The sequence below is a fragment of the Daucus carota genome, chromosome 1 (assembly GCF_001625215.2).
Source record: "Daucus carota subsp. sativus chromosome 1, DH1 v3.0, whole genome shotgun sequence".
Lineage (NCBI taxonomy): Eukaryota > Viridiplantae > Streptophyta > Magnoliopsida > Apiales > Apiaceae > Daucus > Daucus carota.
In genome coordinates this window covers 51,468,110-51,493,216 of record NC_030381.2, presented here as the reverse complement: position 1 = coordinate 51,493,216, position 25,107 = coordinate 51,468,110, and the positions used below count along the sequence as shown (strand labels likewise).

Below are 25,107 nucleotides of genomic sequence, written 5' to 3'. Positions count from 1 at the left end.
TGCACCGCATCTTGAAACCCAGCCTTAACCCTTGTCATTTTAGTGCAAAACAACTCTTGCGCCAGGTTACTGTCCACACCCTTGAAGTCCGACTCTCACCACCTGTAGCGGCTTGATTGCTTCACTAATTCCAATGCGATCTTTTGTATTTTCAACTGAATATAATGGGGACTTATTGTAAAGAAGTGGATTATAAGTGAAAGGTTGGGTTGGATTAGTAAGTTATTAAAAATGTTTGGATACCGTGACTTAGTTTTTTGTTGGAAGAAGCTGCAACCAAAAAAAAAGCTAGGTTTAGTGGCTTCTTTTTTGGGCTTCCTAATATTTTGCCAAACAGTACTAGTTAAGCAAAAACCCACTTTTATACTAAAAAAAGCGGATAAGCCGACTTCCCAAACACGCACAATATACCCACTTCAAATATTTATTCGAGACAAACCTCCATGATAACACTAATGTATGATTGGTTCACATTCAAGCCACTATCTTCTTGATCTAGTATGGTAAGGAATGTTCATCACTCTCTGTGAAAGTGCTTTCTTCACATAATCCTGAAGATTGTTTGCATTGTCCATTAATATGCCTGTGGGCTTTGGTCTAAATGTTGTCTTCCCGAGAACATCTTCCCGCCCATTCCATACTCTTAAGATTTGTCGAAAATAAATATCTCCCAAAACAATAATTTTCTAGGCATGAATCTACTATAGATATACTCACTGCTTGGCTAACCTGTGCAGCACAGGATAAGAGTGTATTAATAATTCCTAAATTTATAAATAACAGACACCTAATTAATTGATAGACCACTATTAAAATAATGGCGTATTGCAACGAAATTTAACAACAGAAAAATATCTGTCAATTAATTGTTTGACAAAATAACAACGAATGATGAGTGGAGACTCAGCAACAATGCTGAAGACATTTTGCTAAAGGTTTGCCGAAGGTAATTTATTACTGGTTGACTCTAATGTCTGCGCCAATACACACTGTTGAGCACATTGTTAGTGATCAGATTTGGATTCTTACTTCTGTTTGTTGCTTCTCTGCTGGTGAGGATGTCTGGTAGCTAATTATCTTTGCACGAATAACATGTGTTTTTGTGCTCAATTTAAAATTATCTTTTAGCTGGTCATACGTCTACTGGTTTGCAGCAACACAGTTTATTTATGTAAAATATATCTTAAACATAAGTAGCTGCAGAGGGAAGAATACAAGTAATAACGGGGTCTTTGTTTCTAAGAAGCGGAGGCTCTGCTTTTCTTAACCCGTTTGTATAAATAAATATAAGCATTTTTAGGAAGCTGAAAATGCTACCTTCTCTCCAAGAGCTTGCTTGTGAATAACCACAACTCCAAATTTTCTGCTTCTTTTCCAAATCCATTTCTTTACTTTAAACAAGAAATCACTTTTTTATATTTCCCCAAACTACCCAATGTTTCATGTCTTTAAGAGAATGACTGAACAGTAAAAAGCAGGTGCACATAATTTATGTACGGTCCACTAAACCACTCCAACCGTGGACTAAAAAGTGATCCAAATTTGGATCAGTGAATAGTACTGGTCCACTACAAGAAAAGCGGCTAATTTCGACCGTTTATTTTCGACCGGACCCAGTCGAAATTAAGGCCGGTCGAAATTATTATGTCGAAAATAACCCTTCAACTTTTTCCCGCCCATGAACTTGGTCGAAAATAATTGCCGGTCGAAAATATCCATGTGGCGGGAATTTTCCCGCACTTTGTTTTTTGAATTTTTTAAGGGGATCCTGGTCGAAAATAAACATTCGACCGTATCGGGTCGAAAATATAATTTCGACCGTTTTCGGTCGATAATATAATTTCGACCGTTTCCGGTCGCCTGATAAGTTCGACCGTGTTTGGTCGAAAATAATAATTTCGACCGTTTCTGGTCGAAAGTTAATTTCGACCAGAGTCGGTCGAATTTAGCCGCCCAAAAAAATAAGTTACCTTTCCCCTTTCCTTTCCAGTAGCCGTTTTTGACAACATATTCTACACGATTCTTGATGATAAGCAGAAGTCAAAAGATAACTTAAAAGCGAGATATGATTGTCAAGAATTACGTGTACATCGTGAGTTGTGGATTCAAGAAGATGGTGCCAAACCACACGCACCTTATGTGCTTTCGAAGGAACAACTAAATAAGTTGTTCAAATGGATTGACATGTTGAAACTTCCAGATGGGTATGCATCAAATCTATCTAGATGTTTGAATTGGGAAAAGAATTGTATTCGTGGGATGAAATCACATGACTGTCATGTTTTCATGCAAAAGTTATTGCCGATCGTTTGTCGTGACTTACTCCCAAGACATATAGCTGATCCTATTATCGAGTTGTGCAACTTCTTCCAGGATTTGTGCTCATCTACTTTGAAATACACAGATTTGGTAAAAATGGAGAAAGATATAGTGAGAATTATGTCGAAACTTGAAACAGTCTTTATTCCGGGATTTTTTGATCCAATGGAGCATTTGCCACTTCATTTGGCCACTGAGTGTAAGCTGGGGGGTCCGGCTAATGGTAGGTGGATGTATTTTGTTGAAAGATATTTGCACGGTTTGAAATTGAAAGTGAAAAACAAAGCTCGAGCCGAGGGCTCAATGGCAGAACGCTATATCGAGGAGGAATGCATACACTTTTGCTCATTGTATTTCAATGACGATGTCAAAACGGTTCATAATCGTTTGCGTCGAAATGAAGCACCCCAATCATTTCATGATCCCGATTTGGTAGAAGTTTACACGTATCCGACACATCCTATTCTACGAGTTAGAGATAGGATCTTGAGTGATGATGAACATAGACTTATAACATACTATGTTCTTATCAATTCGCCGGAGGTCGGAAAATATTTGCGGTATGATTTTAGACTATTTTTATTATTATCAAAAATTTCAATTTAATATTTATTAATATTTGCTAAATGTGTAGTGGATTCAACAAGTTGGTGGATAGACGTCACCCAAACTTGAATCATGCCGAAAGAGAACAATTTCAAAAAGATCAATTTCGAGGATGGTTCCAAAAAAGGGTACAAGATGATGAAAATCTCAATAATAAATTTTTAGATTTAATAAGAGGTCCAATTTCAAAAGTTGAATCTTACAAAGGATGCAAGGTGAATGGTTATAAATTCGGTTGCGCAAATCAAAATGAGCTCACTTCACCAAATTCCGGTGTAATTGTCTTTGGTAGGAAACTAATTGTTGAATTATTGTTGTTTTCTTTGAATGTTGTTATTGATGAGAAACTAATTGTCATTGCTCAATATTGTAGGGACGTCTTACAATGAAAATTTTGACAATTATTACGGAAGGCTAGAAGAAGTCTTGAAGCTCCGCTATCGTAATGGACAACAAGTAATTGTCTTCAAATGTCATTGGTTTGATACTACGAGACATGTCAAAGTAGATAGACATCGGATCACTACAGTGGATGTCAAGTCAAAACTAAACGCCGAAGATATTTTTGTGTTGGCTAGTCAAGCTCATCAAGTGTATTATGCACCAAATATTTCAAATACAAAATCATCATGGTATACGGTTTTAACAACAAAGAGCCGGCAAGTTGATGAAACTACGTCGCCTAGAGAGAAAAAAGGACCCGATGATGATGCACTTCAAAATGCGGTGTCAAATGCTTCATCATCACATGTTGAAAGTGTAGTTATTCGTGATCCTTCAAACTTTTTTATTGACTTGAGGATGTTCGAAAATGAATTCGCACCGAATTATAATGTTGAAGACGATGATGAAGACGAGAGCGAAGACGATGATGAAGACGAGGACGAAGAAGATGAACAAAATGATGATGTAGAATTAATGTAATTTTTTATTTTTATTCAAATTTGTATTAGTTTAACTTTTTATGATGATATTTTAGAAGAAATATTTTTAATTAAATTTACATGACAAAATTATATTTTTTAAACCATTTTTTATATTTATGCATAAAAAATGTATTATTTTGATGTTTTTTCTTAGGAACAGAGCACTTGTTCCAGTAGCTCTCGCGGAAAACAGAGTAGTGGCAGTAGCTTCGCTGGGAAAACAGAGTAGTGGCAGTAGCTTCGCTGGGAAAACAGAGTACATGGTAAATTCGACCGGAAAAGCGGTCGAATATATATATTTTCGACCGGATCCGCGGTCGAATATATATATATTTTCGACCGTAGACGGTCGACAAGGTAAAAGGTATATATACACATTTTCCCCCTTTTTCCCCTAAATTGACAAACCCTTTTCTCAGCAGCGGCGACTAGAGCTAGGGTTTCGCACGATTTCACACCGTCGGCGCAGTTTGGCAACGATTTCTCACCGATGTCTTCACAGGTATACCCTCCTCTCTCTCTCTCTCGCTCTATCTCTCTCGCTCTTTCGCTCTGTCTCTCTCTCTCTCGCCCCCCTCGCCTTCTCGTCCTCTCTCTGTCTTTCCCCCTCTGTCTCTCTGTATCTCTCTCTCGCTCTGTCTCTCTCTCTCGCCCCCCATCGCCTTCTCGCCCTCTCTCTGTCTATCCCCCTCTTTGTCTATCTGTATCTCTCTCTCTCCCTCTCCCGCTCTCTCCCTCTCCTGCACTCTCCCTCCCCCATCTCTCCCTTTGAAATTTCATTTTTCGTATTGAAGAATAGATCACAGACACTGTTATTTGAGATGATAAATTATTTTATGTTTATATTATGTCCGTAATCTCCACTTATATGCATCCTGTTCGAATATATGATATATATGCTCAACACGAAATCTAATGGCAAAAGCAATGTTAATAAAAAATTGTTGAACACTGAACTTGAACTTGGTAAGTATAATAAGGCAATATCCCTGATGTATTTTCTATGTGATCATCGACATTCTCCTCTAGCCATCACTAAAAATTAAAAAAATCGATGTTTTGTTTGCAAAATTAGTGTTCTGCTCTTTATTTTATATGTCGAAGCAGTCAAGCAGAACGATATATATTGTAATTTGAATCAAGTTTTTAGTCATCTGGTTCTAGTCAATCTATATTGAGTATTAAATTTGATTATACACTCAACTTCTATTGTATGCATATATTGTGGCTAAAATTTAGTCATTTTTCTATGCAGATTATAGGAGCAGAGGCTCGTAAGCGAAGGCGTGGTAAAGGCAGTGGCGGGGGAGGGCGTAGTAAAGGCAGTGGCGAGGGAGCGAGGGGGGCACGTAAAATCATCAAAGAGAGTAATAAAAAGGATGACAAGGGGGCAGATAATTTGAGTGATGGAGAAAGTTTCATGGAAGCTTTCAAGATGGGCGGGACTAGCAAAAAAATAACATTCGAGAGGAAGAAACGCGATTGTAACCAAGGTGAATATGGAAGCCAACCACCCTTTAATGCAAGGCCAATCTTGTATTTTAATGAGATGAGAACAGGGTATGTATATGCTAGTATATAATTTCTTTTTAGCAGCTTTACACAACCTTATCAATTGCCTTACATGTATATGTTTGTATGCAGCTTAATTGGCTTTGAAAAGAAGAACACTTTGGGCTATATTGTCAGAGAACTATGGAATGAGCGGACGGTTAACAGCAGGGGAGCCGAGCGTGAAAGTTTTTATGATGATGTTATCAAAGAGTTTAAAGTAAGATTTATTTTCGTATATGTTTGTATATATCTTCAAATAAATAAAACTTACATGTATATGTTTGTATTTATCTTCAAATAAATAAAACTGACCATTAAGTAGTGTGGAATCAGTTTTATTGCTCATATATTTACAGTTTACTCTTTACTGACATATATATATATATATATATATATATATATATATATATCAGATATAAGGTGAAAACATATACATGTAAGTTTTTACATCATCATATGCCTGTCCTATATTTGATTTTGATGATTCTTTTTTATTCACCATGATAATTTTATGCTACTGACTATGAGTTGAACAAGTATCTACAGGCATCTGTATGTATAGTACTCTAGTGCATTTTCCGTAGCCTTTATTACTCTAGTGCATTTTCCATAGCCTTTATTTGCTTGACACTTGAAAAATATTGTTTATGGTAGCTTATTTGTAAACAAAGCATTTTCTTCCGGTTAATTTTGTATATGTATATATTTTTAGAGGGTAGTGTGGTTTCTCTACTCTTAGTGTAATTTTCGAATATCAAAATCTTGTTACTCTGTCTTTTTTTTCGACTTTTTTTTGTGGTTTATTATGTTCTCATAATACTGGGTGTCCATATGCACTAGCTTGCTCACTTGTATTTATTTACTGTTTTGATTACTGATTTAAGTAAATGTAACATACAGTAAACTGTAAATATATGAGAAATACAATCAGTTTTATTAAGTAAAGAGTAAACTGTAAATATACTTGAAGTTATATCTTCAAGTAATGCAATCAGTTTGTTTTCTCGGTTTCTAAAGTCACACACGTATATTATAGCCATTCACTCTAAAATAATATAAATTTATTGTGTTTTTGCAGCTTTATTACAAGTATCAGGATGGTTGTACAGTCGAGGAGGGGGACAGAATTGTGAGAATGCATTTGCAGAGGAATTTCAAGTCGATTCTTAACAAGATAAAGAGCCGACTTGAGGATGACGTTGATGATCTTAGGATAGCTGGGTACACTGACGAAGAAATCCCGTGGGGGAATTTTAAGCCTCATTACTTTACTTCCGAGGTATGGGAATCCGTTCTCAAATATTGGAGTTTGCCCGATACAAAGAAAAGGTCAGAAAATGGGAAGGCAGCACGCAAGATGTTACAATGTTACTCGCTCACCGGGGCGTTGTCTTATGATGAGAGACGGGAGGTATAACTTCAATTTCTCTTTTTTCCTTTTTTTTTTCTGAATTTACTTTGCATTGGTCATGCATATCTTTCAAGAGCATTGGAGTAATCTTTTTTCTTTTAAAATTTTATCTGCAAGAAACTTGATAAGGAAAGAGAGGCGAGAGGGGAACCGCGGCTTACAGATCTTGAGTTCATAGATTATGTGTACAATCCTGAAGAACCGGCAGTGAAAACCCTAAAGGTTCGTACCTAAATTGCGTTCAGTACTGTATTCTAATCCAGCAGTGTGTGTTTAGTGTATTGTAATCCTAAATTGCGTGCCTTTTAGATGTCAATGAAAGGAAAAATGTATCCTGTTAGCCTTTGTAATGCACATATATTGGAGCCGTTTGTTATTTTGAAAAGAATGTAAATTAAATAGTGTAAATAAAATTATAAATATGAATTTGCAATACCTGTCTCTAGTTTAGCCATCAGCACTTTTATTTTTGTCGGCTATTGATAGAGTGTACATGTAACATAGTTTATAATTCTATTATAGAAAAATATTCTTATATATAATATAAGAAAAGGACTATGACAACAGGAGGTTTTAATCATAAAACGCAGTGTAGTTAGTCAAGTCAGTGAAATTGCAAGTAGTAAACTCGTGAATTTAATATTCTTGAAATAGAATGACAGCAATAATCATTTTCACGAGTGTCTTTTCCTCTGACCCTAATTGTTCTCGGAATTAAGTTAATACGGTGTTGTTTCTTGCTGCTAACTATGTATAGTCACCAATAATTCGATATGAGACTAATAAAGATGTTTAATTCATAAATAAGAATATGATTTCAAGTTTATTAAGCATAAACAGCTTCTAGAACATCAGTATTATATTATTAGAGCATATTATCAGAAGAAAAGGTGTTGAATAATAAAAATTATACGGATAAACTGTTTCTGATTTATGATTAACTTCTCATTTAAGCTCATCAAAACCCCGCATGTACTCCAGTTTGCTTACAGACTCAGCGTTGAGCAAAACTCTGGCACACCTCGACTTATAATCAATAGTACATTTTCTTGTTTGTGAATGTGAATTTTTTGTGAGTTTGGAGAACGCATAAAATCTAATGGCCAGCATCTGCATTTTGTATTTCTTAAATGGCTTTTTGTATTTTGTAAGAGGGATCTGACATAAGCATTGACATTGTAGGAGAAGATAAAGCAAGCGAAGTCTTCTCAGCCTGCTTTGCCTGAAGATGCCACTTTGACTGCTGGTTTGTCTGCTGCTGACGCCGATAAAAAGATAAAAAAACTGAAGCAGAGGCAAGATATATTGGCGACACTAAAGGCCAAACCTCCGAGAAAAGGGAAAGCAATTCTTCGCCCGCGACAAAGCTTGTCAGATCTTCTAGATAGATCAGAAGCTTCACAATTTGCTGAAGGATCGCGCGAAGCAAGCCAGGACATTTCAGGTCATATCTTTGGGATGATGTCCACTATATTGTGCGAGGTGGATGAAATGGTGCGCTCTCTGCCTACTCGTGAGGTCACGCAGCCTGTAGTGGATCAGAAACTGAGCAAGTTGGCTGCTGCCACTTTTCCAGACCCAGTCCAGGAGTTATTCCGGACTGATTATGTGCGTGCAGCGAAGGGATTACTTAGTCAAATCCTCAAGAACAATGACAAAGTCATTGTAGAGGTATGATTCATAATTGTCTTTAATTAATTTGATTTTTGTAGAAATTGGAACTGTAGCTTATTTTTCGGTTAGGTACTGTAGTTCATGTGGAGTTGTGTTGGTCATTTTTGATCCTGTGTTAATTAGTGCGGTTTGTGTTGATATTGATTTAAAGATTGAAACTTTAGCTTTGTTTTTGATTTATTACTGTAATCTATGTAAACTTGTGTTGATTTTTTTAATTTTGTGTTGATTAGTATTGATACGGATTTTATGTCATCCTCAGGTCAGTCAGCAGCAGCAGTTAGAGGGGAATGGGAAGGAGCAGCAGCAGCCAGAGGGGAAGCCAGAGGGGAAGGGGAAGGAGGCTGCTAGCACAGAGGAAAATCCGTATGATGATGACTATGATGCAAATGCGTTTTTATACCCTCTGTTAGAATAGCAGCAGTACTGGTGGTAATTTGGAATTTCATACTTTTGGTTGATGGTTTAGTAAGCCAGTGAATATTCAAACTTTTGGTGGATGGATGAATTTCTAACTTTTGGTGGATGGTTTAAATATTTAAGTATATTATCTTAGTTAAGTTGAATAGTTTGGTATTTTTTTGTTGGCAATTTGGCTTTAAATATTTAAGTTTTTTTATTGTTATTTTGGATGTAGTTTGGTATTTTGGGTTTGAACAGGTATGCAGAATCCACTGAAATTGTTAAATTTATATTATGGTCTATTAATTTCGACCGCACCAAAATAATGGTCTATTAATTTCGACCACCAATTTTTTGGTTTAATAAGTTCGACCGCAATGGTATGTTTATTTCGACCAAAAATTTTATTTGAAGGTTTAATAAATTCGACCGTTATCGGTCGAAAATATTATATATGGCGGGAAAATGAAATTTTCAGTTTTTTAAAAAAACTTGGGCGGGAAGTTCAAATTTTCACCGAAAACAATTTTTTGGGCTGAAAAGGGCGGTCGAAAATAGCGGTCGAAAATAAATATTTTCGACCGGCAATTAATTTCGACTAGCCTAACTTCGACCGCGCCAATTCTGGTCGAAAATGACCGCTTTTCCTGTAGTGGTCCAAATTTGAATCACTGATCCAAATTTTTTTAACATTAAAATATTATTACTTTTATTTGTTAATGTTATTAAAGATAGATTAATTAATATTAGAATATAATTAAAACAACGATTAATTATAAATTGTTATTCAAAAAAATGATTAATTATAAATTAAAATTTCAAAATACATAAAATTTCAACAATTTATTAATCGTTATGAAAAATAAAAGATAAATATTGCCATCTTGAACTTCGAAATACACTTATTGAGCATTTGTGGGAAAAATTCTGAGAATTAGTATTTTAATGTAATATTTTAATGCTTTTAATTTATTTTTATGTACCATTTTAACTTTTTCGAATTATTTTATAATATTTTATCTTTGTCTAATCGTTAATTGTATTATTATAATTAACGATGAAATTAGTTAATCATTTTTAAAATATTTAAAATCAAAATATATGAATATTATAAGGATGAGTAAATTTGGATAGGTTGGAATAGGATTTGAATTTTGCCCTAAATTTGGATTGATCCAAATTTGGATCTATGATTGGAGTTGGCCTGATCGGAGGAGACATGTATATCAGGTGGTTGTGGACTGTGGAGTATGTTTCTTTAAAACCAGTGATAGAGTAAAATATACAACTGCAGTTGTATGTCTTCAGTGATAACCAATTGTTAGATATTTCTTTCTAATTTTTTATATTTCAAAATTTAACAAAAATATTATATGATAAATATAACTACTCATTATCTTCCGTTGTACTTATTTTATACATTATTTTTATTATTATATTCACATTTTTCACTTTTCATTTTTTATTTATTTGTTTTCATTAATTTTTATGTCCATACAGATATAAATGTTTTTAATAATACAATGTGAATATATGATTTTACAACACGCATCCAATAATCATGATTAATATCCATAAAATGATTCCGGTGATATGGGATACTCTATCATTTTACTCGGGTATTAAATCATATTATTTTTAGATTGTCCAAATTTGGGTCCCAAATATAAACCGATCGTGAAGATATGGGCATAGTATCAAATAGAATATAAGTCATTATCGTATTTTCTATTTTCTAACTGGGTAATTTATGAACCATTGAATATGATCCACTAATATTAAATATTAATTTTTTTCAGTTATTCAAATAATTATCATTAGTTTAAATAAACATAATAATATAAAAATATAGTAATTATAAATTAAAATTTATAATTATATATATGTATATAAAGTTTATTAATATATGAAGATATTATGCATTATCACGGTGAATGAATCATATTTTATAAATACTTAAATAAATAAGATACTTAAATTTTAAAAAATTATGATCAATTAAAATACTAATATAATGCATTAGAAATATAATATGTGTATGATTTCGAATCGAATATGAACCATAAATCATATTTGGATATTCGGGTAGAATTATATTACGAAAAATAATTTGACTTAGTCTAAGTGAGTATGCTCATATCCAGTAACATATTTTTTTCAAAATTAATTTTTCGTTAAATTTAAATCATTTATAATATGTACTCCCTCTGTCCCAGTCAATTGTATACGTTTCTTTTTCACTGCTCGACACGCCTTTTAAGGCTCTTATAAAACATAGTTCCACAACTTATTTTTAAGATTTTCTTTTTTTGTATAAAAATATAAATGTTATACTTTTATACAAAAAAAGAAAATCTTAAAAATAATTTACAGAACTATACTATATTGAAGCATTAAAGTCCGTGTCGCGCCCCCGTCCCCCAATGTATACTATTGACCGGGACGGAGGGAGTATCATTTTTGAACCAGGTATAAACGAAAATACAGTATAGTCCGAATCGATGTACGTACGATAAGGAATGACTATTGTAAAAATAATCACGTAAACAACTTTGTCAACTTTGTTGGTACCATCGTGGGTGTTTGTTTCCCGCTTTTAAGCCGGGCTTGTGGTTTATAAGTTAGAAGCACTTATTTCGTACCGTTTGTGTAAAAAGTCAAGAAGCATTTATAAAAAGCTAGGAATGCTAGCTTTTGTTTCAGGGTTTCTGCTTATTTCTCAAACACTTTAATCACTTATAAGTCGTAACTTGCTTCTAACTTCTACTCCACTTTTTTATTTTAAGCAAGAAACACTTATTTTAAACTCACCCAAACGACCCCATCATTTTTTTTAAGGGATTTGCAAATTTTGAATATACTCCCATGTTTAGATATGTTCTAGATACGTCAGTCTTGATATTTTCATACATATTTTTTAAGAATTTGGATTACATATTTAAAAATATTATATTTACTTTTTTTAGTAAATAAACATATTAATTATATTATTCATATTTACTTCTAAAAATAACTTTTTAAAAATAATAATTTTAATATGTTTCAAAACTGTTAAAAATACGTGGAAAATTCCACAAACGAGGAGCGACTCCACGTTTAGACGACAATATGGTCCGAGCAAGTTTACAAGTGTTGCTTATAAACTTATCATAATATTGTCACAAAATTTTAATTTTTATACTAGTTTGGATTTTTGTTTATAAACGAAAATTTTACTGTATAAATCGAAAAGTAGCGTAAAAGAAGACTTGAAGTTAAAGAACACGAGTTTGAAAGGTTTTTTCGTCACAAGAAGCCAGAAATTGAAGGTTATTTCTATCGAGAATTAGGATTATTTTAAAAGTAGTGTTAGGTATCCAAATTTGATCATAAATTATATGACAAGTAAATATTAATTTAATTAATAATTATGTGTATAAGATTTTATTATCATTAATATGAATGAAAACATTCAAATATAGACAACTTATTTTTTTTTTAAAGAAAATTTAGGGCCTCTCGCATTTCTCTTATTTGAACAGGTTGCACTACATTCAAATATTTTGGGCCCCACACAGTTCTATTTCATAAGGCTTTCAGTTGAATTAAAAGCACACGAAAAACATACGAGGAGATATCAAAATTAGATGTCAGCATGTACTGATGTTCCATGAAAGAAAATATAGTCTAAAACCTCAAACTAACGTGCCAACTACCACTTACAATGACAAACATGAAAACTTCATAATTCTATTTCTGATTCATACAGATCACTTAAATAGCTTATCCGTCAATTGATTACTCCCTCTGTCCCATTTTAAATGATGTTTGACTTTTTGACACGTGTATTGAGGTGTAAACAGGTGTAAACAAATACAGTAGTATCTACGTTCAATAAAAAGATTTAATTCTTATATCAAATTAAAGTTTAGATAAACTTTTATTTGATATAAATTTTATAAACAATAATTATGTTTAGATGTGATTTTTTTAACACTTTAAAATACGTGTAAAAAAGTCAAAATCAGTTAAAATGGGACGGAGGGAGTAATAATAGGCTGTGATAAATTTTCGGCTTTTATTTTCACTAGTTGAGAAGCCGCGCGTTGCGGCGGCCTATAAAAATTATATTAATGATTTGAAATTAATACTTTTGAAACAAAATAAATTTCATATTATAAACATCTTGACGCAATATTAATATTAATATATAAAATTGTGAAATTGGACTATAATTCATGAGTGAAAAAATAAAAATAAATTTCTACATGTAATTAACAATTTAAAGCAACTTTTCAATAACTTACTAATCTATCACGATGATCTCTATTTTTCCACTCGTCACTGACAATTTTGATGCCACCCACGCATGTCAAACAACCAACAACATCTATATAAACAGAGAAAAAAAAATATTATATATTAAACATGGAGTTTAAGATCTTGTAAGTGTGTATGTGTATTAATAATATTTTGTATGAAAAAAATACCTGAGAGTATATTCTTGTCCTTTGTCCTTAATATGGACTAAATCATATCGGGACGTATGAACTCAAATTGGTATATTAGTGACCCCTTCCTCCAATTTCTTTGGATTGGTTGTCCGCGGAATAATCAATTTCAATCCATGAGACAACGGTCTATAACTACCTTAATTTACTTGCGACAATCTTTAGTTTTTTAATACCTTCACTTCAAAGGTGCTTGAATCGAGCAAATAGATATTGTCGAAGTGTTGCATGAATAATATTTTCCTATGTACAAAGTAAACCATATAAAAATTAACGACAAACATGTCCTATGAACAAAATAAATATTACAAGAGAATAACCAACAAACATATATATCACCAACAATTAATTTATTGACCTTTTCATCAATCAATATCGTGTCAAGACTATATTGTTCTCCGGTGTTTGGATTTGTCAACTCTCACATTCGACAAACTCTTACTTTTATCAGCAAATCATCTCTATAGCCAACAAATAAGCTAAAAAAAAGATTGTGTGTGTTAAAATTTATGATGTTTGGCTTTAGTTTATAGGGTTTGATTTGAGAAAAAACCGTCTTAACAAAAATACTTTCGGTTTTTGACATACATCTTTTCCAAAAATGTGATGATAATTTTTAATTCTGATTTAATTTTGAGAATTTTGAAAAAGGAATACTTTCTATTTTTGATATACACCTTTTCCAAAAATTTGATGATAGTTTCAAATTCTGATTTGATTTTGATATTTTGGAAAAGGTAGTTCTGAAACTTTCTTCTCATATATCCGAAACTAAAATAGATAGTTTTTATTTGTGATATATTTTCATCCAAAAATTTGAGAAAATTAGAAAAATAGAACGAAGCACTCTGAGAGGGGCCACCTAAACGACCCATGCTTCTCCTTTATATAAGTATATATATTGATGATTGTGGCTTGTCGCTTTAACATGGAAATCATAATATCGGAAAGTATTGATTTGCAATAATAAACTTCAATTCGCAAGTTTGGTACATAGTCTGTTCCATTCGTCACAGCAACAAAAATGTAGGCGCTCAAAAAAGTCATATCATGTTCAAGTAGGCGCTCAAAAAAGTCATATCATGTTCAATAATGTTTATTCCAAACCAGATTAAGGAATTAAGGACGGGTTTGATATTGATATTGCATATCGTAATAATTGTTTATTGTTAAAAAATAGATAAAAGAGTTTGTTGTTAAATTTAAAAATAGTTATTATTGACTTCAAGATTTCTGTTACTCGGCATTAAAATTAGGTATATCTTTCGTGTCCTTCAGTTTGATGATAATTAACTTAAAGAAATTTCTCTCTTCTAGAATCACATTTTTATACGAGCATGTATACTCCCAATAGAGAAAAGATTTATCGATAAAAATATTCAATTCAATTATGTTAATATATTTTTATATTTAATTAAAGCCATAATCATTTTTACACAAAAATTGATTTTTTGTCGGATAAGACTTATATCATCATCCAGTTCCCTGGATGTGTGGATCGAAGAGATGGAGGGGACGGAGGGAGTATTGATTAGTTAGGATGGATTTCTGTAGACATGAAATCTTTTTGCTGCATTTCATTTTAAATGTTATTAGTATGATTTTATCGCTCAATATGCTCAATATATATCACGTGTATGAAAAAAGTTCAATTCTTAGAGAGGTGGAATACTTTTCCCATATTTCATATTAAAAGGTCACAAGAATGATATTATCGTTTAATAAATCCGATTTATATATCACATGTTGGGTTTGAAATGATTTGAGATGGTACTAATTAGTTTGTTTGGAAATTACGCGATCAATTTGCCAACCACGATTTATACATATATAATCATGGATGATTATTAATTTCAAAAATAAGTTATTTATTTCTACAAAATATGTAAATATATACTTTGTACATGTTACACTATCCGGAAATTACCCATCAATTAGTCAGTCACGATTTATATTTGTATAGACGTAAGTAGTCATGTTAGACTTATATTAATTTTGGATAAAATTGATTTATTTTCGAAAATATATGTATATTTATGCACCTTTTCTGGAAACATGTACTTATCTCTGCAAATCAGAAATAATAACATCTTTTAAATACTTTACAAATTCTAAAACACAATATATAAATTATTCTCAATAAGTTCTTAACAACAAATCAAGCACGATTTCTCGACGCGTTAATATCATTTTTCCACTCTAACGTCATAAAAAAATTTATATCATTAGCCTTAATGAAAGATAAAATTCTGGGGTCACGAATTTCATATATGGAGAGTTAACTAGGTTTTGCAGGCACTATGAACGTGGTACAATGAGTGAAGGAAAGGGAAATTCTTACCTACTCAGTTTTATCGTGGGATATATGTTTTGTTTGTACTCCAACAATCGACCCATAGGACAGGATTTTCTAATGTCAAAACCATAGGAATCAATCGATTAATTACCAGATTAGATGAAACAATATAATTATGTCAAATACACAAACATCTCTAAGGGTTAATTTGATTAGACATTTGCACATATGATCGTTAATAACTTCCCTCTCCTTGTTTTACATATGGTAAAGTCAATATGCAATCATCATCTTTTTCCGTGGGTCGGCCGCAAGTAAATTTGTTCAACACCAGAATATATATACGCGGAACACTTCACGTAACCACATTGAACGTATACTTATTTATTACTACTGTATTACGTCATAAATTCATAATTATTTTTAATTTTTAACAAGTTCAGATAACTTTCGTGGTACGCGGTCAGATCGGATCAGTTATGAGAGACAAAAATGAGACAAAAATCAAACTTAATCGTAAATAATGATTTATAAATTTTACAATCATGATCTGATTTGCGATTGCGTATGCATATTAATTCCAACCGTTAAACCGCGAGTTATGTGCATCGGTTTACGGTTCAACCACCAATTATAAATATATAATAATTTAAGAGAAATAATTTTGAACTATTATAAATTATTACATACTTTAGGACTCATTCATCAGTTTTAACTTTTAAGACAAAAATAAAAATATGTGAGTCAAACTAGATAATATAAAATTCAAAGTTTTTGCAACAAAGTAGATGATAGATGATAAACTCTGTACAAGTGGAACTGTGAGTGTCTAATTTCCGCTAATACAAAAGTTAAGGTTTATATTTGGAATTTTAGTACTGATACAATAGTATTCATCTTATAATATTATAAATAAACATATTTGTGAATCATTTATTAATTAATGTAGTATAATAATATATTTTAAAAATACAAATTATTGTCAATATATATTTACGGTTTGGATTTTACAATTTTTGAATATTTAAAATCGCATCGAGACCAATCCTTACAAAACTTTTAAGTATTAGGAGGAGAAGTCTCCAACAAGACTTAGCTCTGATGTCGTGTCAATGACCAATTCTCTCAAAAATTCAAATTGTTAAGAGAATGTCTTAGAGCATCTCCAAGGCTAACAGTGAAAACTGTTAGCTAAAACATGATTAGTTATAATTTTACTGAATCTGTAGCGATTTTTGCTCCGACAGTGTTAGCTATAATCATTAGCTATATTCAAATATTATATATTTTTTTAATTTTGAAAATATCATGAAAATAAAATTGCTCGATATGGGTTAATGAAAATTAAATGTTATATTTAATAAAAAAAATTATTTAATAATAATATTTTTATATTTTTATATCTATTTCAATATTTTAAAGTAAACATTATAAAATAATACAAAATAACTATTTTACCAAAAACAGGTCTTATTTAATCATAACTTTTTATAAATATAGTCAGAAATAAATTAATATTTTAACACTTAATAATAATACATGTGACTTTATAAATTAAAAATATAAATAATATATTTATATATAATAATATTGGTTGTTAGAATTTTATAAGTTTAGTTAACGATAAAATAATATTTTACACTTAATAAAATTAAATAATATTATAAATTATAAATAATACATCTATACATATAATAATGATGAACATATATAAATATTTTGTATATTATAATATTATGTATTTAAAATATACATTAAATATTTTAAGTTATATATTTAAAAATAATTCAAATTAATATGTTGTATATTACAAATAAAAGATATTAAGTTTTGGACCAATATTAGGGTTACACCTGGAATATTTCAAGCGGGAGATGACGTGGGCTTTTTAGATAACAGCAAAATCATCTGCAAATCTAATGCACTTGTTTATCGGAAGCTAAATTTATAGCTAACAGGACACTCCGTTGGAGTGGTCTAAAATTTAGATGTCAGGTATAATACATATCCACTTAGACTTTATACCTAAGAGGTGCTTAGCGTAGACTTTATACTACCTAAGAGGTGCTTAGCGTTGGAGATGCTCTAAGTATGATCATTTATATTCTGACAGAAAAATAGATGGTTATTAAAATATTATCAACAATCAACTCAAATTTGAAGATTATCCGCAAAATACAGTCTAAATAAATGATAGAAGGATTAATGCGGTTGAGCGGAAATTGTCTGTACCATCTAGATGGCATTTTTGTTCTATATTTATATGTTTTTGTTTGGTACTGTATAAATAAATCACAATCTCTGATTTGGAATAACAGTGCCGCTCGAAACATTAATGATGTCTTCAGCAGCAAGATTAGGGGTAGTTGTTGTTTTAATTAATGTTAACGGTTACTCTCAGTCATTAGTCAAAAGGTTATTCATATAAACAAGTAAAAACTAGATAGGTTCGAGTATAAGTTAAGCTATACGATATTTACAATGTTATTTGTTTCCTGTATCATCGACATTGCACATATAATTGTTTTCTGTTGATATTTGGGGTGACTGTTTAGTTATAAATACTCACTCAAGGTTAGCTAGCGTGCCAAATTTATTTCCTGCAGGGCATGCATATGCCAGTAGAATTGTATCAGAGCAACAGCGAATTTATAAATCGAATAATATGTCAATTGTATTGTAAAGTATTATTAATCTAGAGTGGATGATAAAGTGCATGTCTTCAGTTTTGTGTATCGGATGTACTACATGTTTATTCTTTTGGGTATCTTAGAGATTTGCTGCAGAGGGTGTATTTCCGATCCGTTCCAAAACGTTACACCGTGAGTCTAGTTTGGTTTTATGATTATTATATATTAGATTGATTGTAAAACATGTGTCGAAAAATTGTGGGTTTTAGCCATGTTGGCTTGTTATTTTGAATCATTTTTGAGTATACGATTATTGTATGCACTTGTAGAGTAGTGTTTGAAGTGTGTTCTTATGTGTGTGATTGCTTTCTGAAGCACCTTTGATTAAATATTCAAAATTATTAAGAGATAAATGAGATATGATTATTCAAACTTTTATTTTAAAAAACGAAAATTGTGAAATAAAATCTCAAGTCGCATATTAAAAAGATAAAATATTTATAAGATATTATATTGCGAAGAACTTGTGTTGGATCTCAAATTGATTATCATTTATTTACAGGATTTAGGCTCAAATAAACTGACTTAAAATAATTTAATATTTTAAAATGATAAATCATTAATCTTTAGCTATGAAATTAATTATAGAAATGGTATAGCGCACAAGAATTTCTATATATGTATATATTCCAATCACTAATTTGTGTTTTATTATCGAAAAACACAACCGTCAAACACACATCTCATTCCTATCTTTTTTTTGTGACAATTCTCTTTCTAACTTGTTGGTGGCATCAGTAATGATATTGTAATCTGTTCTATTCTGAGAAGCTTATGTTCCACATATATTTAAGAGAGAATCTTCTTTAAGAAGATAATCTCGCACTCGACTCGACTTGGTTCAGATTCGTTCATTAATTTTATTATTTATCTCTTTCGATTTTAATTAATGTTACATTATAGGCACACATATATGAATAATGTTATTTGTTCTCACAAGATTTTCTAACATATCATGAAAAACAAATTTTATATATATTTATATACATATACATATGTACACACACAAGGATACACACACACACATATACTTATAAGCATATAGTTATATATATACATACACATATACATATATACATACACATATATATATATTTCTATTACAATAAAAACCAATTAAATATTAATCTAATTGTAAGGTTTGTTAGATTCGAAATTGGAACATGAAATAGGATTTGATGAGATCGAGATAGAGTCTTGTAAAATTGAGGTGTAACTATTAAAGTCGAGATAAACACGGAATCCATTGAGATATAATCGGAGATGGATCAAACATGTGGATATACTCATATCATACCAGAGATAAGTGATATTGTATAGGTGTTGAGTGGTCTCGTATATAGAAATGTTTTTATAAGTCTATGGTTCTTCCTGCTTCATAGTTTACTTTAATATATTTAAGATGCGATATATTGGTGATAAATACGCAGCGTTGTAAAAAGCGAGAATCGGACTTAATCGGTGAAGTCATAGAACAAGGATTAATCGGTGATTAATTGTACTGATCGGTGATTAATCGGATGATCAATGAAATAATCGGATATTTAATCAGTTCGGCGAGCTACGGAACAGGGATTAATCGGTGATTAATCGTGATTAATCACCGACTTTTAGAACAAAGTAAATACGTATCAATATAAGATAATTTTATATCATATATCGACATGGAAGACAATATACAAAATAATTTACAATACAAAATACTGAGCACATTTTCACAGGAATATCCGCTCCATCACCCTAGTGCAGGCCGGTTTTATGCTTCGTTGCTATAAGATTAATCAAATGGCCAGTACTTCAGTAAGTCACGAACCAGATAAAATAAAAAGATTTTTACAAATTCAATTTTAAATTTCTACAATTTATCCTTTGTACGTTCATATCAATTCTCGGTTAATTTATTCCGACAAGGATATACAATTTTTTTATATTTATTTTTTTAAATCCTTTATAATCAACTAGTTGAGGACCCGCGCGTTGCGGCGACCTATAAAAATTATATTAATGATTCAATATTAATATTTGTAGAATAAAATAATTTTGTGGCTGTCTATAAAAAGTATATTAATGATTCAAAACAAATATTTATAGGATAAAATAAATTATATATATATAAATCTTGATGTAATACTAATACTAATATATAAAATTGTAAAAATTGCACTATAATTCATGGTGAAAAAATGAAAATAAATTTCTACACGTAATTGACAATTTAAAGCATGACGAATCTTAATTTTATTTGTGTTTTTGTTTTTGAAAAGTAATCATGTTCTTACCTTATCAGCTTTCTCCAATTTTTTTGGATTAATTGTGCGCAAAAACATCTGACTTAAATATGTGACGATCTTTATTTTTTGATACTGTATAAACAAACAGCCTCCACTTAAAAGTTGCTTGAACGGAGCAGACACATAATTCATAAATAATATTTTCCGGTATACAAGTAAGTCATATAAAAATTAACAACGATAAACATTCTGATGAACAAACCAAATATTATAAAAGAATAACCAACAAACATACATCATTAATAGTTAATTTTTTGAGTCATCCATCAATATCATGTCAAGACTATATTCTTCTCCCGTGTTTGGATTTGTCGATTCCCATACACCAGAGAGAGGTTGGGTTGTGGTATTAAGAGAGAGGAGGTTGTGTAACTTGTGTTTAGATGATCCAAAACCCTACAACCTATACGGATATTTATAGGTGTAGAGAGATTTTTGTGCTACTATTTTCCATAATTATATAATCTGAAACAAAATCAGATTAAAACTTTCAAGCTATTATATTCCATAAATAATATGAAACAGAATCAGATTCTGAAACTTGCTTCTAATATATTCGAAACTAAAAAAGGTAGTTCTAATTTTTTATATTTTTCATCCAAAAATTCCAGAAAATTTAGAAAAATAGATTGGAGCGATGTGAGAAGCGCCACCTACACGCCCCTCGCTTCTCCTTTATATAAGTATATTGATTTAACATTAGTATTTGAAGTTGGTGATTTCGTTGGCCTTCCAATATTTCCACATATAGATAGAGATCCCCCAATGCATGAATATAGAAAAAGGAAATTATACTGTGTGTAGTTTTTCTTAAATTTATCCACGTACGGCAAGCTTATTTCTATGAGTTTATATAACAGGAAAGTTGTTCTATACTTGTATTTCTCAAGTTGAATGGGGAGAGCTCCAGGTTGCACTGGTGAAGGACTAAAGAAGGGGCCATGGACACCAGAAGAGGATCAGATCTTGATGAATTATATCCACAAACATGGTCTCCGGGGAAGCTGGACTGCACTTCCTAAGCAAGCTGGCTTAAACAGGTGTGGCAAGAGCTGCAGATTACGGTGGATTAATTATCTTAGTCCTGATATCAAGAGAGGCGGCTTCACTGATGAAGAAGAGCAGATGATCATCAACTTGCATTCTGCACTAGGAAACAGGTATGATGAGATCTGATGATCTGCAAATAAATAGTTAACACTAGCTAGGAAACAAGAAACAAATTATTATCATTTGTTCCGTATTGTTTAAAGTCCTTATAAGATTATTATGAGTACTAGCTGGGAAGCATGAGTGCGGGTGTGAGTGGGGTGTGCATAGTTCGGAGATATAAAAATTCGACAAATTTGAGATTATGGAGATTCAGGTGCTAGGAGATTTGGCTTATATCAATATGTTAAATATATAAGTAGTATATATGTATTTCAAAATTTTCATTTAAATTATACTAAATGAGTAAATGGTCATCTGAATAAGTTCATTATCCTTAGGTGTCATTTTTATTTGAAATACAACCAATGCATTCTAACATACTTAATCGATTAAGTATGTCAAGTATCTTCATCATTTGTGGGTGAGATGCATTCTAACATACTTAATCGATTAAGTATGTCAAGTATCTTCATCATTTGTGGGTGAGAGGAAAATCGCCGTGTCCCCAGAAATTTCCATGTATCGGGTGTGCACCGTGACAGATAAGCAAAGAATCTCTGCTTTCTAGGTACTCAGACATATGACTCTTACATATTGCAAGATGCAAATATTTGGGTCATTTGGGACACTAACATGTGTGGGGTACAATGTTGCGCAACATGATTACATGATACTGCAGATTTCATCATAGCTACGTACTAAAAACCGGCTCTTGTACTAATTGTGTTCAATTAATATTTAGGTGGTCTCAGATTGCTGCCCAACTTCCAGGAAGGACTGATAATGGAATCAAAAACTACTGGAACACCCATATTAAGAAGAAGCTTGTCAGCAGTGGTATCGATCCAAAGACACATGAACCTATAGCTCCAAATGATCTCAATAATTTCTTGGTGAATTTCTCTCATTCGCTCTCGACCTCAAACTTGACCAACTTAATGATGATGAATTCGGTGGATAGTCCTGCACTAGCAGCACTAAGATCACTTGTTCCTCAGCCCGAACCAACAACCCAACTTCTGCAAAACTTATGGCAGATCATAAATACTGCTAATCCAATACTACTTCCTAATACCATACAAGAAAACAATCTCTTGAATTATTCCGCGTATTCTTCTCAAGGCAATGTCCTTGTTAATGGGACAGATGCAGCCTATGATCAAGACTCATCTATCTTTCAAAACATGCACGCTGGTGCACAATGTTCAGGTAAAGATTTCGGCAATGTTGGAAGTGGACTAAGGCCGGATGTCTTGTTGGACGACGCGGTTGGAAAGAGTTCAATTTTCCCTCAGAAGGAAGATATGCTTCCTGCATTAGTTTCAGCCTCTAGTACTGATGAACCGTGTGGTGTCAAACAGATGATGAATCAAACTAGTGTTCAAGCTGAAACACTACCGGCTGCATCATCCAGTAGTGCATTTGATACTTGGGAAAAACTGCTGAATGAGGGAGATGGGGAAGATTATTTCTATAGGGATCTGATTAATGATCCTTAGGTTTATGTATATCAAGTGAACTAAGTTCATTACTTAACTATTACCAGGACAGAAAATTGTGCCATTGTTTATATGTACATTGCTTCTCTTTTTTACATTTTTAAGGACTTGTAATAATTAAACTGATATGTTTGTCAATGTTGTAATGACCTTATATACTTCATCTCCTGCAAGTAAAAATTAAGTAACTTTTAATTTATAAGATTGATAATAATTTTCATATTTACAACTTATCAGGTGATTATTATATATACAACCTATTGTATATAAAAATCATTAATATAATAATAATAATATATTTTAAATTATCATTTAAAGTGGTGTTTTATATTTTTGTAAAATCAAATTTCAAAGATAAAAATAAGTCAACAAAAAAGTTAAGATTTTCAAATTCTTAAATTCTTACTTACAAGTAAGAAATTGTCTTTCCTTCATTTTTTATATACACTTCTAAATCTTTAAACTGTGTTATTATTTGCTATTATTTTAAATAATAATCCTATCCGTAAAACTTAATATTGATCATATAATTTTGCTTAATAAAATTAATTTGAGTCGTGAAGACATGTTTTTGAATAAAAGAAATTTTCATTAAATCAATGAAATATCCGACAAAACTGTCTTCAACAAAGTTAAAGAAGGAGACGAACAAAACACAAAATTATCCAACAAAGTTAACGAAGGAGACGAACAAAGTACAAAATTATTGAGCTCTCGAGGTAATCTAGCAAAGCTATAAACTACCTTGTTTGCGTGGTGTGTTCCATCAAGTGCTGTTATGAAGTGGAGTAGGAAGCAGCTTGAAGAGCGGAGAGAAGTGCAGAAAATGAGAATTCAGAAGAAGGGAACAGTGCAGCATGAAAAGAGATGGAGGCCAGAGGGGTCGTTAAAGATAAATATTGATGCCTCAGCTTTTGAGGGGAATAAATATTTCTCAGTTGGTATGGTTCTTAGAGATCACAGGGGACACTGCCTGAGGAGTAAAATCATGAGATTTCCAGGTCACGTTTCTGTCCTTGAAGCTGAAATAATAGGAGTTTTGGAGGCAGTGGACTCAGGAGCTGCCAGCACATGAGGTTATTGTTGAGAGTGATTCGTTGCAAAGCGTCAATGCGATAAACAGAAAGTAATCATTTGGAGCTGGGAAACATCATTAAGCATTGTCATATCATTCTTCAAGATTGAGTCACAAGACTTAAGAGTTAAGAGTGTGTTAAAAAAGTCAAATGAACGAGTATATGAAAAGAGTATCTAACAGCATGACACTCTTACGCCTTGCTCCCGAGTTTTAAACAGGGCAAATGAAGAGAAAATAAAATTATGCAATTTTCACTCCTATTTGTGCTGCCGAGTTTTTTAAAAGGACGAAAGCAAGTGAAAATGAATGCAATTATAGCATAGATTCACTCTAAAACTTTAATTTCAAAAGTGGGATGAGATGAAAGGGAAAACACATTTACTTCACTTATATTCACTTACTTTCTCTCCTAAAAAAATGTTTTGCAAAAGCAATATAATTCTGCGGATGCAATTTAAAACCATCCAATGCCTATTAAAATTGAATATGTAATGAATATTTCAAAAGATTGCTTAGCTTTTGCAAAGCATTGAAAAATTTTGTCTGGGAACAGACAAACTCAGCTAAATGAGTCCTCATTATATTTTTCTTATTGACTTGCAAAATATAATATATGGTAAGAAATAGAATTGCGTTTTCAAATAAAAGAAGCCCAGCTAGTTGAAATGTGGGAGAAAGAACCTCATATTTCAAAAGCCCAACAAGTCACAAGACTCGAG

General features: G+C 31.8%; 2 protein-coding genes across 2 annotated transcripts; both read left to right on the top strand.

Moving 5' to 3' along the window:
• The first annotated feature begins 4,247 nt into the window (after positions 1-4,247).
• On the top strand, positions 4,248-9,115 carry LOC108206691 (uncharacterized). The gene is made up of 7 exons (XM_017377076.2): positions 4,248-4,353; positions 5,107-5,411; positions 5,496-5,622; positions 6,484-6,816; positions 6,934-7,038; positions 7,999-8,487; positions 8,753-9,115. The coding sequence occupies exons 1-7, from the start codon at positions 4,342-4,344 to the stop codon at positions 8,906-8,908; spliced, it is 1,527 nt and encodes a 508-aa protein (XP_017232565.2). The 5' UTR covers positions 4,248-4,341; the 3' UTR covers positions 8,909-9,115.
• A 12,438-nt stretch (positions 9,116-21,553) lies between these two features.
• On the top strand, positions 21,554-23,310 carry LOC108224367 (transcription factor MYB41). The gene is made up of 2 exons (XM_017398952.1): positions 21,554-21,819; positions 22,554-23,310. Exons 1-2 carry the CDS (start codon positions 21,554-21,556, stop codon positions 23,308-23,310), a joined length of 1,023 nt encoding a protein of 340 aa, XP_017254441.1.
• Positions 23,311-25,107: the final 1,797 nt, after the last annotated feature.

Excerpts from the sequence above, each read along its gene's own strand:
- LOC108206691 (XM_017377076.2), top strand. Across the intron at positions 6,817-6,933 it reads CTTATGATGAGAGACGGGAG|AAACTTGATAAGGAAAGAGA; the intron begins GTATAACTTCAA and ends TTTATCTGCAAG. Across the intron at positions 7,039-7,998 it reads CGGCAGTGAAAACCCTAAAG|GAGAAGATAAAGCAAGCGAA; the intron begins GTTCGTACCTAA and ends TTGACATTGTAG.
- LOC108224367 (XM_017398952.1), top strand. The coding sequence starts at position 21,554 with ATGGGGAGAGCTCCAGGTTGCACTGGTGAAGGACTAAAGAAGGGGCCA. Across the intron at positions 21,820-22,553 it reads CATTCTGCACTAGGAAACAG|GTGGTCTCAGATTGCTGCCC; the intron begins GTATGATGAGAT and ends ATTAATATTTAG.